Genomic DNA, 18,990 nt, shown 5'->3' on the forward strand with positions numbered 1-18,990 from the left:
CTACGGAGCCTCGGGGTAACCAAGGTGGCAGGCTACCTGCTGAAAGCGGCGTGTCCTCTGAGCCACCAGTTCACAACGGTGGCAGGCGACCAGCTAAAAGCAGACTGGTGGCGTTCGAGAAGGGCGGCGTTTGCCCCAAGCCTGCGTGTCACAAAGGTGGCAGGCGACAAGCTAAAGGCAGACCAGGGTCTGTCCGAGATCGGGGGCTGGGCGCCAACCCAGCACCCCCAAAACCACTCAGAAGGAAGTCTGAGTGGGTGTGGCCTGACATGCGAGCGCCCGCTCGGAAAGAGAGGGGCGGGGTGCTACGTCAGGTCACTTCAGTTCTTACCGCCAGGATCCAGGCAGAGAGAATGCTTCGTCCTGGTGGGGCTGGAATAATTAGAAAAAAGAAGGTGAAGATAAAAGATGAGCCTTCTTCACCCTCTGCGGAGGAAAGCAAAGTCCCACGCTCTTTCTTGGCAGCGGCCAAGAAAAGCCCGCAGATGGGTGCTGCTGGAAAAGCAGTCTCACTGGCGGCTGGTGGTGCCAGCAACGTGACACTGGCGAACGGACTGACACTTGCGCTGCCACCCTCAGAGTAGGGGAGCAGTGCGGACGAGGAGCGAAAAGACGCCATGCGAGGTGTCTAAAAAATCGAAATGTCTTATTTGAGCGACTGTTTACATAGGAATTTCGAGATATATTTTGTAAATGAATGTATCATTTCTAGGTTGGCAATATACCACAGAAGAAAAACTTAACGCATAATGAAATGTATTAAGCTACTTGTAACTTCCAAAACTATGCCACTAAGTTCAAAATGCAACATAAGTTGGGAGGTTCTTCCGCACAACAACAATTATTCTCTACTGATGTTTGACTCATGGTATGAGCAATCAGACCTGTTTGAATTATTATTTGTTGATTGTCTAAAAAGCGTTTTTGTATGTGTGCTTGAAGTTTAAGTTAAGGTTTCTTAAGGTGAAATTGTAGATCAACTATTTTAATAATCTTTTAACCCTTTTGCCCAAATTGCAATGTCAGTTACCATGGCAAAATGCCCTAAAATAGGACATTGACTTAGTGGTAGGAGAGAAGAAAAGACAAGACACGTGGGTGTCAAACAAATGGGCCCTGGAGGGTTCATGCGTAAATGTAGATAATAACTACAATTAAAGTTAATTTGTCCTGGGATTTAGGAAAAATCTCAGGGATAAACTAGTGCAAAAGAATTGTTGCTAAATTAAATTGGTCATGATTTACTGTGAAGTAAAGTCAATTTGAGATCAAATATTAGCCACAATGTCCAAAAAGTATTTCAAACAAATTGAACATTAAGTTGAACTGTTAATTGTTTCAGTGTATGGGTTTGGAGCCACTTAGAGACAATGTGTGAGCCATACTAAACAATTATTTTACCGAGCCGTTATCTAAAGAGCCAAAAAGCTCACGAGGAATGTTTTGTGTGTGTCCTGGATCCTAGATCAGACACACAGGTGGCAGGTGTGGAAATAATCTATTATTATGAAAGATAATTGTGGATTATTATTAATGAGATAGTAATGTACTTTGTTTCAAATGCCCTGTTGGCGAAAGTGGTGAGTTGGTCTAGTGGTGGCTTAGCATAATAGACCCCTGGTGAGCTAGCAGCTTCAAAGGGTTTCTTGCATACCAAGCGGGGGAAGGTTGTGAGATAAGAAACAATAGGTGGACAGGGCAGAAGGCCAGAGCTAGCCTCCCCTTGTGTGATGTGTAACAAGAGACAGGACCAAGCGCAAAGCCTTGTGGGTAACCAGAACTTCCTGTTGCTTAAAGATCTGCCCTAAAGGCGGACCTTATGTGTGAAGTTGATATAATAGGCTGCCTGAGCACAGGATTTTAGATTCGGAAGGAACAGTGCCGTGGGTTACCTGAAATATGGGTTTTAAGTAACTTACCGAGATCCTACAAGAGAGTGAGAGACCAATAGTGAGTAACATTGTAATTTTGTACTTGTGATGTGTACGTCTGATGTGAAGTCATATCCTTAATACTCTGTGTGTTATGTGCTTATTCTCTCTCTCAGGTTTTATTACCTAACCACTAACTACCGGTGCCTAAAGTGCTAACCGTTGCTAACTGGTAACTAAGTTTTAGACTAGATTATGTTTGTAATGTTTGTATAGTAAATAAAAAACCATCAAAGACACCAGGTTTGAGTAATGTGCTTACAACTCTCTCCACTCTTCTTAAACCCTTTCAATGGGTCTAGCGATTGTAGCTTAGCTGCATCAAACGCAGAAAGTGCGATTTGCTACAAAATTGAACAGTGTGTGTGTGTGTGTGTGTGTGTGTGTGTGTGTGTGTGTGTGTGTGTGTGTGTGTGTGTGTGTGTGTGTGAGTGTGTGAGTGTGTGAGTGAGTGAGAATCTGCGTGCTAGTGCTATGAAGATGATATCCAAAGCGCTGTGTGTGTGGACACAGGCTGTAAATGAAATTCCTTTATAAGTTTGCAGCGTGTGTGTGTTGTGGCGTTCTCTGTGTGGCAGTGGTCGTGGTCGGCACCATAGAGTTATTATGGTCAGCACTTTGCAGCAGTCACTCCACGCATGCGCAGTTTGATCATCCCATAGTTTGTGGCGCTGTAACCATGGCGCCATCCCATAGCCCGAACTTGGAATCTCCGGTGTTTACACAAAAACTCTAATAAACAGCTTACATTATGGGAAAGTGAAAAACAGGTGCCGTGGTTGTGTGCAAATGCTAATGGTCAATGCCCGTGTAAAAGATCAATTGCTCAAGCCACTGAGGAGAACCGTGCGGGACAGGTTTTGAGGACAGAGATTTCCTCATTGACAGGGGCTCTCTTAATTATTGTAGGATATGCTGAAGACATTCCATTTCATAACATTTTGGTTTGATTTTGTCCTTTACTCGCCCATAGGACTGTTCCGTTGCCACGTGTACAGTGTTCAGATGCAACGTATTCATGGTGAAAGATCAGCGGGACGTGTATAACATCTCTGCTAACCTGAGCTCAGGATGGATCGAGCAGGTAAATATCATGTCTAAAATATGCGCTGTTTATTCAACACTAAACATTACATTTTAGATGTCAATCATTGCTATTTACTGTAGGTAAAGTAAGGGAACTATAGTGTCAAACTACGTCAAGAATACATTTTACACTGAGTTGAAACAATAAATAATCATTGGTGGTTGAAGATGGTTAAAATGATTTAAAGCATCTCAGATCCTTGGGCAAATTTGAATAATTCCCATGTCTTTCCTCAGATTAAAAATGGGGTTTGTGCAGGTTTAATCATTATTATTTCCACTACGTTGGATGGTTGTGAGTGGGTGAATATTAAATTCTGGGTGATGTCACAGCTGATCAATGCATCACTAATTTACACATTGTAGCCCTTATTGACACTCATTAGGCAGAAATGTGACCAACCATCCTTGATTACCATCATCACAAGCAAACCAGTAAAGCCAGCAAAGATCAGAGCTTTGAATTTGAGCAAAATGTTCCTCATCTTCTTCCCTCTTTACTTCTGACCCACAGATTGGTCTCCAGTCGGCCAAATTCCTTTTGATCAGCACAGCCACGTTGGAGTATGACAGAGACCAATACATCTTCTTTTCAACAGAGTCTAAAAACGACCCCCCAGTTCGAAAGGTAACATTCCGTCTATTTGTTCAGTTCACTCTTTGGCATTTAGAAGACTTTGAATGTGATGTTGAATGTAATTGTTGTTCTCAGATTGTGGCCACAGTAGAGGTGTACACTGAGACAGACCTCACCAACTGGATCATTGGTGGAACTGTGGGAGGACTTGTTCTTTTGGCTTTGATCACTGCTGGCTTATATAAGGTAATACACTGTATATAATGTACGTTCATTTCAAGGTATTAGTTAGTTGTTTTGTTTGATGAAAGCACAAGACATTTATTCATGAATGATAATACACACAATGATGTCCCATATCATATTCTTTAAAGGGCTATGGCGGCTGTTCAGATAATTCTTGCGTAAGCCAGCTATCATGAAATCCTCAGCTCATTGCATATAGATGCTTTGTCAATCCCATGGCATCCATTTTGTACGTGCTAGGTACCCTTTCATGTCAGCCAGTGCTGTAGTTGAGGACCACAATGGAAATAAGCCCTCTGGTGTTTTCATCCTCTGTGATGCATTGACTGTATGTCGGAAAGTGCTCTGTGCTCTTTTTATCTCACCAAAGCATCTGACACACAGGATCTGACATGAAATTTGACCTGATGGTAAAGATTCAATATCTGAGCAAGCCGGCAGGCTCTATTAGCACAATGGTAAAAATGTCAGCACTTGCGCAGGAAACCGGGTTCAAATCCATGGTAGAAGAGGAAAGTTACATAGTAGCTTTAATTAACTAATAATTTATCATATTTTTAGTAATCAAATCATATGGATGTCTGGATTAACATGGGAATAGGGTGGTTCCAGTGTGAAATGTGAAAGTCTGACTTCATGTGACCAGCCTGTCACTTCAGTCATGTATGACGCTGTGTATGTCAGTCAGTTTGTCTGTCCATCCACCATTTTTGTACCAACCAACATATCTTGAAAACTATTGCCATATACTTTTCTGTGAACATTCATGAACCCGAGCTGTTTTTGGTGACGCAGTTTTATGCAGCATTAGCAGAGAAATTCCCGGTACATTCAATTTTTTCCATTCAATAATTTGTCATTGTTTAATGATGGAGGCTTAATGCTGCATTGCTGGATTTATGCTAGTTTTTCTCCTCATGTATATGTTGGTGTATCCTACTCTCAGGCTGGGTTTTTCAAGAGTCAGTACAAGCAGATGATTGCTGATCAGGGTGGAGAAGGACAAGGTCCAGAAGATGGTGGAGCACAACCACCAGAGGAATAACAGTGAACATAAGGACACAGATCAGGGAACCATGTGCAGTATGGACTGTACTTACTGTATAGTACTTTGTATTGCATTGGGGCAACAACAAAAAAAGAGAAAAAAATCCACTGAGGAGAATATATCATTCATTCACTGTTACTGACAGTGGGCAGGTTTCTATTTAGCTTTATATTAATTAACATACTATGCGTTTTCTTTTTCTAATGTATGAAAATATTTTTCATTATGCCTCAAAGTTATTCTCACATGTAATATAGAATGCTGTAGTTGTATAGTTTCACAATTTGGGAACAATCTGCTTCAAACAAATCAGACTCAACCCTTATGCGTGTGCGTGCGTGAGAGAGATTATACTGTACTATACATCTATACACATTTTGTAGTTTACTTTGTATGAAATGCACTATAGAAATAAAGCTTACTTCTTTAAATATGTTTTAATAGAGCATTATTTCTCAGATCACACACATCACAACCTTATAATCCAGAATTTCACATAGATTCCACTTCTAACCTGCTTCGTGGAATGTTGTCTATGTTGTAAGATCAATGCTCTATAAATAGTTTTCGCTTCACACCGGATGTAAAGCGGATTAGATCAGATGGGAAAAGAAAGCAAGTGAATCCAAAAAGAGAAATAGAGCTCTTACTTCAAGCAGTATTTTATCAATACATAAATACATAAAAATTGTGCCTCCAGGAGCACACTTTTCTAGTTCATTTTGGAAATAAGAATTATTCATACTTAATGCTAAATAACTATAGGTTGTATAGGTTGCAATATTCCATTATTGTGTAAATCTTTATTGTTTTGCTCAGTCTCAGGACAAGGAGGAATCTGTTACACACATACCATGTGCAGTATGTAATGTAAGATACACACTCTCTATAGTTTGCGCATACTTCTGTTTGTGCATGAACATTTGAATGCACGCAAGCACTCATACACACACATTCATGCACACACATTTAATCGAGAGCGTGTAAACTTACACACACACACACACACACACACACACACACACACACACACACACACACACACACACACACACACACACACACACACACACACACACACACACACACACACACACACACACACACACACACACACACACACACACACACGCGCGCACGCACGTATGCATGCACACACTGGAAAACTGTCAAACCACAAGACACAGGGGAAGCTGAACTTCGTTCACACTGAAGGGTGTGAATTTACGGGGGGCATTCTCTTTGCCTCTTTCTCAAGCTTTGGGTCTGTCAGAAGTGAGAGGCAGTCAAGAGCAGTAGTTTTCATCCATTTCATTTAATCATGCATATTAGCTCATGAAAAACTAGAATTAGAAATATAAATATCCATAAAATACCTTATAAACAGTTAAAAAATACGAAAAATTGTCACGTTCATACACTTTGTATTTTTACCCCCTTGTGAGAGTGACCTATTGTACTGTACACTTGCAATACAACACAACACTTTTATGAATATTGAATATTGCACTGTACTTGCAAAATCTCACAGCCCACTTGAAGTAATCCACTAACTTAAGTTTAAATTGTTTAAAACTAAATATTTCCTGTCCTGCTCTGGAAACGAAAACTAAAGCTGATAACCACCCCTGACTATAATTAGCCGATTCTAGGGCTCTCAAAATGCACCTGAGCTACATCCTGTTGATATGAGTAAACGGTCCCGTGGTCTTTCAAAGGAAGTGGTATGGCCAACCACCACCTACATTTGAGAGCTGCTACGTGGCTTTTATAGTTGTTTGCAAAGCATTGACATGGAAACAAAACCACATATTGTAGCTCCCCAGAAAGAAAACAAAGGAACACACATTATGCTAACAGTGAGACCTCCAATTAAAATGTTTAGCATAAAATATGCTGTCATTATGCCTGAATACATGTTTTTTCAGTTATTTTCTTCATTTAAATGTAATGCTTATTTTCAAGTCATATTTCATCAATGGAACAATAGAACTGGAATCAAATGAAATCATATCAAATCAGCTTGGAAATATGTCTGTCAAAGATCAACTCATGTTGATCATTATATGGCCATGATACAGTACATTGAAATGAAATGGTTAGGTTTGTTGATTTGTGTTCACCAGTAGACTTCCATAAGATAAGGAAAGCCAAAATTCTAGTGCAACACAATTTTGAAACAGAAAATGTACACATACATTATATCCTAAATAAATTCTAATTTGGTACTTGTATTAATGTTCACAAGACATGTTCCTACACTTACTGTAGGCGTAGGGAGAGTCATACAAGTCACTTGAGCTGTCACACCGCTCTTAGTTCCTGGGTTCAGATGAATTGAAGGTCTACTTTGAAGTGGTAAATTCTACCTGCCCTGCATGCACTGTCAGTATGGTGGGTTTTTACTGTCAAACTGATGTTCTGCATGTGAAGAGGAAACAGTAGAACATTACATACTGCATTTTGCTGATGTTCTTACCCAGGGTAACTTACAAGTGCAATTATAGAACTTGCTTTCATTTACTAGTAACCTAGTCTCGCATAGCCAGACTCTTCACAGCTCCCTCTACTGTGGAGAGTCTGGCTATGTGAGACTACTAGTAACCCAACATTACAAGTACGCTTGTGTTCCATCAAAACACTAAACCCGGCAACATTGTAGAACAAAACCAACAGTTTAATGAAAAGACAACATTGGCGTGAAATTTGGATAAAATGAGTTATATCCAAACATGTGTGCTACATAAGTCAGCCTCCTAGTGGCGCTATAAAATGCAGGGCAAAGGTTTTTCCTTGGCCTCTAGGGAGTGCACATACAAAGTTTTACACAGATCGTGCAGTTATAGGTAAAAACACGAATCGTCCTGTTATAGCGCCACCATGAGGCTGATTTGAAAGTGGCATTTCTTCTTTGGCCTAGTGAGAATGTGTGTGCAACATTTTGCAGAAATTGCATGTTGCATGTGTTCATGATTTGAGGCATTTTGTTTAAAACGGAGCACTCCTGCAAACTTTGGAAGCCAATCAGGATGGAAGATGAAAAATCTGAAAGACCTGTTTCGTTTAATGACTATAGAGATACTGTGTTAGTTTTTAAACTAAACTAAACTAAACTAAACTGTGTACCGATTTGCGTGACGTATGGACAAAATCTGTAGAAGTACTGTCAAAACATTTTTTTTGCAAAAATGGCCTCCTGGTGGCGCTATGACAGGCCCATGTGAAAAATTTGGGGCGGAGGTTCTGAATTAGCCTCGCGTAGCCAGACTATATCACTGCGTGGATATGAGTCTGGTGCTTCCATGAGGACGTTTTTTTCCCCAAGGGGCGGGATCAAAATAATGGCCCTCGACGCATTTGGTTAGACCTACAACCAACTACCAATTACAGTCTCCCATATTTGAATCCTGGGCCCTGATTGGTTACCCACGTCTTCTGGAGCAGGAAATGGATTCTCTATGGAGCGGTGCCAGCCCCAAATCGCAGAGTGCAATTTTTGGTCCCAGGCTAGTTCTGAATTGGCATCCAGGGAGTGTGTGTGCACAGTTTTGCTGCAATCAAGCCAACGGTGCCGGAGATTAGCTGCTCACAGACAGACGGACGGACGGACGGACGGACGGACAGGGTGCAAAACATACTCTCTCGCCACCACTTTCGGCCTGGCGGAGACAAAAAGGAGTGGACCAATAATGGACCCCTGGTTAATAAATTGAATCATCTGCAATTATCATGACAGTGCTGAAGCATCATTCAAATAAGGAAGACATATTACTAACATTAGGTCTCAGTCATTTAATATCTAATGGAATGAGGTCTAAAACTACAGAAACACCATAGTGCAGCTTTATTGTTATTACGCAGAAAAACTATAAATTCATTCAGAGTCAAAATATGGATGTCACACATGACAAGGCCATTCACATCTGAGGGTCACCCCCCCTTCCCTGTCCCTATCAATTAATCTTCCGATGATCGTATGTTCATCGATTCACTTGTGTGCACACACTTGCACTCACATACAATTAAACAAGTAAACGTAGCCGCACGCACGCACGTACAGTAATGTTTTGTTATTTAGTAATATCTGTTTACTATCCATGTTGTGTTTTCATTAAGCTGAAGCTTGTTTTTGCTCTTGTTTTCCTTTGTTGGTATTTACTACTTGTTGATTGTATGATATCCATCCTTTGGAGGAGGATGTATGAGCCTATTTGTTTTGGTTTTTCTCTCACACACAATTGTCCTGTATTTTATGAACTGTTTGAATTTTTCTTTTTTGTGGGTGTGCAAATGATCAAATAAAATCAAATGGATCCTGGGCTGGCCAGGTTTGGCAGGAAGTGCATCTTTCATGTTCCAGCCAGTCACATGATGCATGTTCCACTTAGTAAACCTTGATCACCAGACTAACCCGTTCATTTGAGGCCGCTTTCCGTCAAAACACAATGACTGGAAAAATGTTTGTTCTGCTTCTTCTTACAACAGCGTGTAAGTACATCTATTCTGCTATACTGTAATTATACTTATATAATATTTAATTTCGTAACACATGCACCTATATTCTCCAATGCATTTTATTATGCATTATTTAAATTCAATACATAATAATAATAATAATAATAATAATAATACATCAGACTTATGTAGCGCTTTTCTAGTACCCAAAGTCGCTTTACAAAACAGCTTAAAAACAATTTTATTAGGAGAAAAAAGAAAACAAGAGAAAAGAAAACATTAAAAGGCTAAAACAAAAGGCTAAGACTTGTCTTAGTTGTATTATTTTTCTATTTCTTGGTCTTTGCATTAACTGGTAATATTTGTTTTTCGAATTGGTCATTCTGTTTGTTTTATGTATTTTTTTTTGTCTTTGCTGTGTCTGGGTATTCCCATTGTTCTTCAGCCATGCAGGTTCCCCAGCAGATCTCTTTGAGAATTAACAAAATTGATGAAACCATCACTTTACGATGCCAGGGGAGTAAAGGAAGGGATTCTATTCACTGGTACAAGCAACGACTGGGACATATGCTCCAACTCATTTCTTCTTCAAGCTATGACAAAACAGAACTACCGGGACAGTTTAACAACTCGCGTTTCATTGTGAAGACAAGCACTGCTTACTCCACTCTAACCATCAGAAATATCAACAAAGACGATGAAGCAACATACTTCTGTGTAGAAGCAACGTCATTTAGTATGAAATATAAAGAAGCCACTTATTTGATTGTAAAAGGTACGTACATCACGTACAGTCTTCTTCTGTTATCTTTACCAGATACCACTGTATCTGCCAATTAGTACTGTTGACAAATGAAAATACTGTATGAACTGTTATGATTGCATAGCATACATAGGCCTATTGAGTCTTGTGTCAACCAAAGGGTACGTTTTCACTCTAAAATCTCTATTCTATTCACAGAGTCTAACCATGAGAGGTCCATCCACCAGACAGTGTCCGGCTTAGTCCCGCTCGGAGACCCGGTGAACCTCCAGTGCTGGGTTCTCTCTAAGAGCAGAGATGATGGTGCCCAGTGTACCGGAGGACACAATGTGTTCTGGTTCCGAAATGAGTCCCATCCTGGCATGGTTTCAGCTCCCTGGAACACAAGCAGCAATTGTAAAAGCGAGACTGGTTCAGCTCCACAGAGATGTGTCTACAGTCTCTACAAGGACAGTGTCCTCTCCTCTGATGCTGGGATGTACTACTGTGCTGTGGCTGCATGTGGAGAGATACTCTTTGGCAAAGGAGCTAAGCTGGAGATAAGTAGGATATGCATACATTTTTTTAAAATTGTTATTAGGATGTTGTTTTTCCCCTTCCTTTTAATGCACACATTGTAGTGATATTGTAACTCAACTCAATTTTCATTTAAAATGTCAAATGTGAAGAGATTTTTTTTTTAAAGCAATTTTTCACTATTCAGTATTCAGTATGAATACATTCAAATTCACTTTTGAAATGCTGTACTTGCAGGTTTATTTGAATCAAATTTAAATGATAGGGTAACATTTACCATTTTATTTAGCTGTCCATAACATAAATTTGCATTTTTTTTCATTCACTGAAATATCTTTTTTTTAATATAACATTGATGGTAAAATATTACATTGGTTAACTTTTTTACATTAACGTTTTAATAACAAAATAATTTAAAAAGCCACATTATCCCATTAAGAAATAATTATATACTGTACAATGAATGTAAGGTATATTGTTTTATAAATGAATCTGTTATGATATTGTATTATACTATATTGTGATATTGTCAAATTGTGTAGTTGTTGACTGAGCAGCGTTATACATGACTGACATCACATGCTGGTCACATGAAGTCAGACATTCACATTCCACACTGGAACCACCCTATTCCCATGTTAATCCAGACATCCATATGATTTTATTTTAATTAACTAAATTATTAGTTAATTAAAGCTGCACTATGTAACTTTCCTCTTCCACCCCGGATTTGAAAATGGTTTCCTGCTTAAGTGCTGAATTATTTACCATTGAGCTAATAGAGCCTGCATGCTTGCTCGGGGGATAAATTACATCTTGACCATCAGGTCAAATTTTTGGTCAGATCCTGTGTCTGGGTGAGACATGACCTTTGACACAATCTAAATGTCTCAATAGAAGAGCAGGGAGACAAAATACAACCACCCCAATTGTATACGTTATTTTGTATTAACATACTCGACCATACAGATTGGGCAAAATGACATTTTATTCATTAAAAACTCCACCCTCCAAGTCAGAACTGCAATGGAAATGTACTGACACACACCCACACACACACTACTATAGCAAAGGCCCAGGGGGCCATCACAAGTTACATAGTTCCGCTTTAAGGATAATATTAGTCATTAACAGATTTTACTTATTGTTTTGTCTCTGATTCCAGGTCAGAAGTTGGATCCACTTGTCATTGTACTGGGGTTACTATTGGCGAGCTGTGTGATCGTGATTGTCGTTCTTATTTACTACACCAGAAATATAAAGAGTGTTTGTGAACACTGCCAAGGTAAAATAGATCCATTGCATATGCATGTTTCTCATGGGTTACACTTTTTATATTATTAATATAAAATGCACCACATTTTGGGTCCTGACTCACAGGTTCAGACACACTGCCGAAAGGTTATAGTTTTAGTTGATGTTAATTTCATGTTTTTACTTGTAGGAACACTGAACACTTCGTCTCATCTTGGACATGACCAGTCAGCTGTCCATCAGTCAACTGAACTGGTAATTATTTTTCAAGTAACCAAATCCGTGTTTAGAAACATGACCTTAGCATTTATGGACCACACAGTAATATTCACTATTCCTCTAAGTTGCCATGTTATTTTCTAAACTTAAATCTACCTCCACATTACACTGTATTTAGGTAGTGCAATCTGTCCTATGTTGTCTAATGGCTCCACACAGGTGGAAGTGTTAAACTAGAATAATGGAGAGATATTTCATCACCACTAATATTCTCAAAACTAAACTAAAAAGCAGTTCAGAAACTCATCTACAGGAATACCAACCCCCAGTCAAAGTTGTCTTTACGATGTGCTTCTATCCCTGAGTGTGAGCTCTCTCAGGCATCATAGGGTTGTGGTCATCAAGGTCTTGAGTCCAGAGCTCTGTGGTCTTTGTTTTTCAAGAATCAATGCTGTTTTATCTGTTTATCTGTGTTGATTCAAATGTAATTGCATGATTTAATCATGACTCTGACTCAACTAAAGTGATTTTGGCCACAACCTGATCTCTGATATATCCTAATCATTTTCTCCAGAATGGTGATGATGCTGTTGAAGAAGAAATGAACTATGCAGCATTGGATTTCCCTGTGAGGAAAGCTAAAAGAAAGAAAAAGATGAAGAAGAGAGAATTGAACTCTGAGAGTATATACTCTACGGTGAGAGTAGATTGGCAGTGAAACGCTTCATCATGGTCAACTGTTACATCTGAGATTAGATTAGATCAGATCAGATTACATTTTAATGCTCACCAGTGAGAAATTAAATTGTTACAGTAGTCGAGGTAATTCAAGATGCATACATGTACGTAGATGCATAAGGATCAGGTTTTTGCTCATAATCAGTCATGCAGAGTCTCGATGTATATGCTCTTATTTACAGTATGAACACTCTGTACTTCTGTACGTCAGTGCTTAGTGATATATTTCATGCATAGTGTACTCATTAGAAGTCAGTTAACTGAGTAATCAATAGTAGGTATGTTGTAGTGCAGGTGAATGTAGCTACTATCATAAAGTGATGGTATGTTCAATAGTATACAATGCCAGTAATATACTGTACATTATGGTATGATACAAGATGTGATATTATTCATAATATTCATAGTATGTAATGCTATGAAATGTGGCTAATGATGTAATGTTGTCAATGTCATATGTAGAACGTTAAATAGATTCATACATGCCCCCACAGTATGCCTTGTTTATTTCTATAGCTTTTTTGTTTACTGCCTTTTGCAAAAGTTTTATGTTGTATTATAATGAAATGGATGTACAGTACCATATGATTTGTGATTCTTTGTGACATTTTTCAAAACCAAACTGCACACCGCTTCAGAAAAAAAAACAAATCAATAAGATAACTGACCTCCCTTTCTTTCGCCTTATGTCTTTAACTTTCAGTATATCTTTATAGGCTGACACTACAGTCACATTTGGTAATCCTCATGATAACAAACAAGAAACATACAAATTAACATAGTAAACATTATTTCTTGTTATTGTTTGACATAATAATTGTGAATGAACAAAACACTGCATGCCTACATGGTCACTCAAGTTGCTCAGATGTGAGCTGATTATTTTGTGGCAAACCCATTAAATAATAACATTACATAGATTTATGTATTGGCATGGTTCTAAATGGTTGTCAAATAAATAATTTTCCTTGCAATTTTAGTCCATGCACTTATACCTCCCTAACACACAAACCTCTGCCTTTTGGGGATTTTATGTTGGTTAAGTTTGTGAAATATTAAACATATTAAATTAGTCCTACTTACATTATGTAACACAGCACATAATCTATCTAACTTTTTATAAGGTAGACTAATAGCAGACTTACTGTCCCATTGACTTGCCTATTATAGTGTGATGGCTTATTTTCTCTTATTTTACTTTGACTGAATTCTCTTTGTTTGGTACAATGAACAAACTGTGTACAATTAAAACAAAGTATTTCTCTTAGTTGCTATATAGTCTTCAAAACAAAACAAAAAAGCAAAGCTAATCAGCGAATTTAGACACAGAATAAGGTTAATACAAGTTGTCAGATACTCCCTAGAACAGTAGTTATCAATTTTTTTGTGCCAAAGGAATTCCAAATGTATATATATTTGGCTGCGGACCCAGGGACCAGGGACCCCCAGAGAAGAATTGTGTTAAAACAAATAATAATAATTTCAAACACTTTCAAGATTTTTAAAAAATGTTCAAAAATAGCAGATGTATAAAGCTCTCAGTGAGCTTGAATAGGCCTATCTGCTATTTCTAAATAGCCACGGTAAATATGTTTGCTTGGGACCCCCTGCAACCCTCCAAGGACCCCACTTAAGAACCACTGCCCTAGAGTAGGTAGACATGGCTATTATATAACCTCGCGTCACCAGGCTTCAGTGGTTCCCAAACGTTTTATTAGCTCAAGACCCAAAAACGAAATTGAACGTTTGCCAAACTAGTGAAAATTGCAGATCTACAAGCTCACATCGCTTTGCTTTGCGCCTGGTTGTGAGCTTGTAGATCTGCCATTTTGGGGGTTAAGTGGTTAAACCCACGGTATCCACCGCCCCCCGGCCCCCGCCCATCCATTCTCACAGCTCAGTGCATGAGACAGACAGACAGACCAGAGACAGACGTAATGAGCTCGGTTTTATTTGGAAGGAATCTAATGAAATAAACAAGTTGTTGTAATGTACGCTCAACCTCATGGAAGTTGAGTAGAGTTGTCAGTGTTGCCAGGGAGGGAAGTATTAGTATCGACTTTGAAGTCACATCTTGAAAGAGAGTTGAAAATAAGTGAATTATCGTCATGACAAACTGCAGTGAGTAGCCCTGATACATGTCATGGATGAACTTCAACTTGGTGTTTGCACTTTCTCCATTTACGGCCCGTACATCTATTTAAACGTTGAGATTTCAAATATAAAGTGTATACCCCATGGTCGCTGTTACAATTATGCACGGGCCCGCAGAATTACCCGTATCTTCCGTATTGTTCAATAAAAAGCATTTTAATCCGATTGGTGGCCATTTTCTTCGTATTTTTGCCATAGGCTTTCAACTACGCGACCCTATCGGTTGGTAGGTGTATTGCAGTCTGATACATAATAACTCTATACGAAAATGGCCGCCGATCGGATTAAAATAATGACTATTCAACAATACGGAAGATACGGGTACTTATACCCATCCGAAGTGAATCGTAACCTCTGTGGCCATGGGGTAAGCACTTTATAATATTTGAAATCTGAACGTTTATGTACATCTGAACGTTTATGGCCGGGCTGTAAATGGAGAAAGTGCAAAAAACAGGTAGAAGTTTCGTCATGACTGTCATGATATGACGGTCAGTAAGACATAAATAAATAAGTTGTAATGTAGCTAGCGCTCAACCTCATGGAAGGTGAGTAGAGTTGTCACTGTTGCCAGGGAGTGAAGACTTTGAAGTCACATCTTGAAACAAAGAGAGTTGAAAGAGAAGTGAATAATCGTCATGACAAACTGCAGTGATTGGATTCTCCAGGTGAGTTATTAGGCTACCTACAGTTAGCAGCTTGCATTTAGCCTGGGACCAGACGAATCTGACAGTGCAAAAAAAAAAATTGCCCTCGGCGATTTGAGTGATATAGTCTGGCTACGTGAGGCTAGCTTGCATTAGCATTCCCAAATAGGCTGAAGTGTGTTATCATTTACTTTTATTATTTTACTTGGTAAAACAAAAACTAGTCAGAAGTGTATGGTCGGAAAAGGCCCCCTGACCGTGTATGTCCTTGCTGTGTTTTATTGTAATGCTTGCGCAACTTGCAGGCATAAAGCACATAAAGGTAGCCTGTGTGTATCAGTTATGGTACTTAAATCTGTACAAGTAGGCTTGTAATTCTTTTTTTAAAGGCCAGATATGTATAATATTTTTAAATGGAAATGAACAGACCTTGAAGGTGATGTGTGACTGCTTGGTGTTACTGTTTCATTAATTAAAGCATAGCTGTAAAGTACTCAACCCCAGTTCTTGAGTTAAAGTAGTATTTGCTTTTTACAATACTTGAGTAACTGAAAGTAGTAGCCACTACTTTTCGATACTCAAGGATTGTGAAAAGCAATTAAGAGGCCTATATGCTTTTAAGCGTTCAAAAGTACATGTTACAAAGTAAAGTTTCTATTTAATATCAATGCACTGATTTCAGTCATTTGGATATATGGTCACTTTCTCTTGACTTTCTCTAAAGGATGGTTTATACCGGTTGTGTGCCGTTGTCGCACAATAGCCGATCTACAAGCTCACAGGGATGTCGAGCTTAGATTGGATATTTTCAGTAAAGCATGTGGCTGGTAAAGTCAAGCCCTACAGTCATAGATATATAGGTATTGTAAGATTAAAGAGTATTTTATTTGGTGAAACTTAACAATAAATAAACTGTAAAGGTATCAGATATTTCATAAAATCAAAAGTTAAAGTCCCAATCTGCAATTTCTTTAACTGGTTGGCTATGTAGAATGTAAAACAGCGGGAACATCCATTTAGACAATTCCTAAACATCATCATTTTACATACTGTGCTAATTGTTTAGTAAACTGAGCTGGCATCTTTTCACGCTAATTCACAAATCATAGATTGGGACTTGGCCTGTCAAAACGTTTCAGTTGTGAGTAGTTTTCTAGGTGTAGCTTTTTTTAAATAATGTGTGCATGTTTAAAAATGACACCGCTTGCCCAGAGATCTTTCTGCCCTGATTTGTAAAGGAAGTGACTCAATAGATTGGAAAGCCCCAGCTGTACTCTTACAATTTAATTACTGATGTGCTCTTGTGTGTTTGTTTATCTGTATGTATGAATATGTAACTGTGTGTGTGTCTATAATATTGCCACTGTAATATGCCTCTTGCCCTTCCTTATTTTGTTATTACTTTGTTTTTTGTTTTGTTTTTGTGTTTTTGTCTGTAGTGTTTGTCTTTTATTTATTTTATTCCAGTTTGTTTAAATTCATGTTTCAACTTTCTGTGTAAAACTCAAAACGCAAATAAAAAGTTATTACGAAAAAAAAAAAATGACACCGCATAGAGAGTGCAAAATATCAATATGTGCAGATAAGCATGTTTATTATAATACCATTTGTTTGATGAAATGATGAAATGGTACATTACATACTCTTGGTCACTTTTCTTTATTTCTTTCTTTCTTTCTTTCACACTATGGTGTCCCTCTCAACTTATTCTGGATCATAGGAGCGCCCAGGTGATGACCCCAGACGGAGACAGTGAGCCTAGTGAGGAGTTTGACATCCTGGCATGGGTGTTACAGATGGACAACCTCATCTGCAACTTATGAATGTGGAACCCCCTCACCATATCAAGCTAAGCTTCTTCTCAGTCCTGTAGAGGTCAAGCTACGCTTCTTCTCAGTCCTGTAGAGTCTGTTCTCCTATACAGTTGTGGATGCTGGACCCTGAAGCCTGCTCTACAGAAGTCCCTGCTCACTGTGCTACACCAGAATGCTATGTGCAGTACTAAACATCAGCCAGGATGAACATGATATCAACAAGCATCTGTATGGGCTACCAAGGATGACTGAGAGGATCACAGCTAGGAGAATGAGGCTGGTCAGTCACTGCCATTGACACTGGGAGCTCTCAGCAGTGGAGGAAAGTATTGGCGGACTAGCCAGATGTATAGGCTCAAGATGACTGGAGATGCTGCTAGTGCTTATCCGAAGATGATTAGTGAGAGGGGGGTTCTATCTCTCTATCCATTGGTTCCAAAGTTTGACCCTGACCATCACTTACAGTACACAACTGATGAAGTCAAGTAGAAGACGGCTCAAGGTAGGAACCTTTTTTTTTTTTTTTTTTTTTTGCTGCTGCTTGTGTTGTATGCTGTGTGTACTAATGTGATTCAAGCTGTTGAACAATTACTGTCATTTTGGGACCCAATGACTGGGTGCCAATAAACATGTTCTGTGTGTGTGTGTGTGTGTGTGTGTGTGTGTGTGTGTGTGTGTGTGTGTGTGTGTGTGTGTGTGTGTGTGTGTGTGTGTGTGTGTGTGTGTGTGTGTGTGTGTGTGTGTGTGTGTGTGTGTGTCTCTTGACACTTAAATTATCCAATATGTGAGTTTGATATTTCCTTTTACAATCAAGCTAGAGGTTTTGGACTGATGTGGATCTACTGTGTGTCTGTTGGGATTGTGGGAGTTGTTGAAGGTTGTAATAATAATAATACATACCATTTATTTGGCGCTTTTCTGAATACTCAAAGTCGCTTTACAAAACAGAAACAAAATAAAAAAATATTAGAAAAAAGCCTTCTGCTCAGCTGCCCCTTTACTGTGGAACCAGCTAAGAGCTCCACAGTCTGTCGATGCTTTCAAGAGAGGACTAAAGACTTTCCTATTCAATCTAGCATTCAGTTAGCCCCCTTAGGTTTTCTTTGTCCCCCCTTGTTTTATGCAAATGTTTTTTATTCTGTACAGTAGCACTTTGAGGTTCGTTTCAAATGTAAAGTGCAATATAAATGAAATGTGTTATTATTATTATGTGAGCTGGGAGTGCATGAGTTCCATAGGGAGGGGGCGGCCACCGAGAAGGCCCTGTCACCCCAGGTTTGTTTCTTAGTCCTGTCCTGGAGGTTGGCATCACCAGACCTGAGGGAGGGGGCGTGGCAGAGTTTTGTACATACTGTAGTTTCTTGGGAACCTTGGTGGTGACACCGTATATAGGCTATTGCAGTAGTCGAGTGGATGTGCATGAATGAGTGTATTGGTTCATGACTGCCTTGGTGGCAAAGCCTATATCTATGTAGGCCTATCATGATTCTTTTTCTTTCTTTCTTTCTTTCTTTCTTTCTTTCTTTCTTTCTTTCTTTCTTT

The 18,990-nt window shown here is 39.0% G+C and overlaps 2 protein-coding genes across 4 annotated transcripts in view; both read left to right on the forward strand.

Moving 5' to 3' along the window:
* Positions 1-5,207, forward strand: part of LOC311059662 (integrin alpha-M-like) — a 30,486-nt gene extending 25,279 nt beyond the window's left edge. For all 3 annotated transcript variants that reach the window (XM_084077676.1, XM_084077678.1, XM_084077677.1), the window contains 4 exons: positions 2,905-3,015; positions 3,532-3,645; positions 3,730-3,840; positions 4,787-5,207. In XM_084077676.1, coding sequence (XP_083933802.1) covers positions 2,905-3,015; positions 3,532-3,645; positions 3,730-3,840; positions 4,787-4,885 — 435 coding nt within the window. In that variant the 3' untranslated portion in view covers positions 4,886-5,207. The remainder of the gene's footprint in view (positions 1-2,904; positions 3,016-3,531; positions 3,646-3,729; positions 3,841-4,786) is intronic.
* A 4,100-nt stretch (positions 5,208-9,307) lies between these two features.
* Positions 9,308-17,457, forward strand: LOC311060083 (uncharacterized protein; the record flags this gene model as incomplete). The annotated part of the gene is made up of 8 exons (XM_084078207.1): positions 9,308-9,376; positions 9,789-10,118; positions 10,305-10,649; positions 11,788-11,907; positions 12,067-12,131; positions 12,670-12,723; positions 13,016-13,035; positions 17,355-17,457. The coding sequence occupies exons 1-8, from the start codon at positions 9,334-9,336 to the stop codon at positions 17,455-17,457; spliced, it is 1,080 nt and encodes a 359-aa protein (XP_083934333.1). The 5' UTR covers positions 9,308-9,333.
* Positions 17,458-18,990: the final 1,533 nt, after the last annotated feature.

Source organism: Gymnoscopelus microlampas (assembly GCF_963454915.1).
Source record: "Gymnoscopelus microlampas genome assembly, chromosome: 14".
NCBI classification, from domain to species: domain Eukaryota; kingdom Metazoa; phylum Chordata; class Actinopteri; order Myctophiformes; family Myctophidae; genus Gymnoscopelus; species Gymnoscopelus microlampas.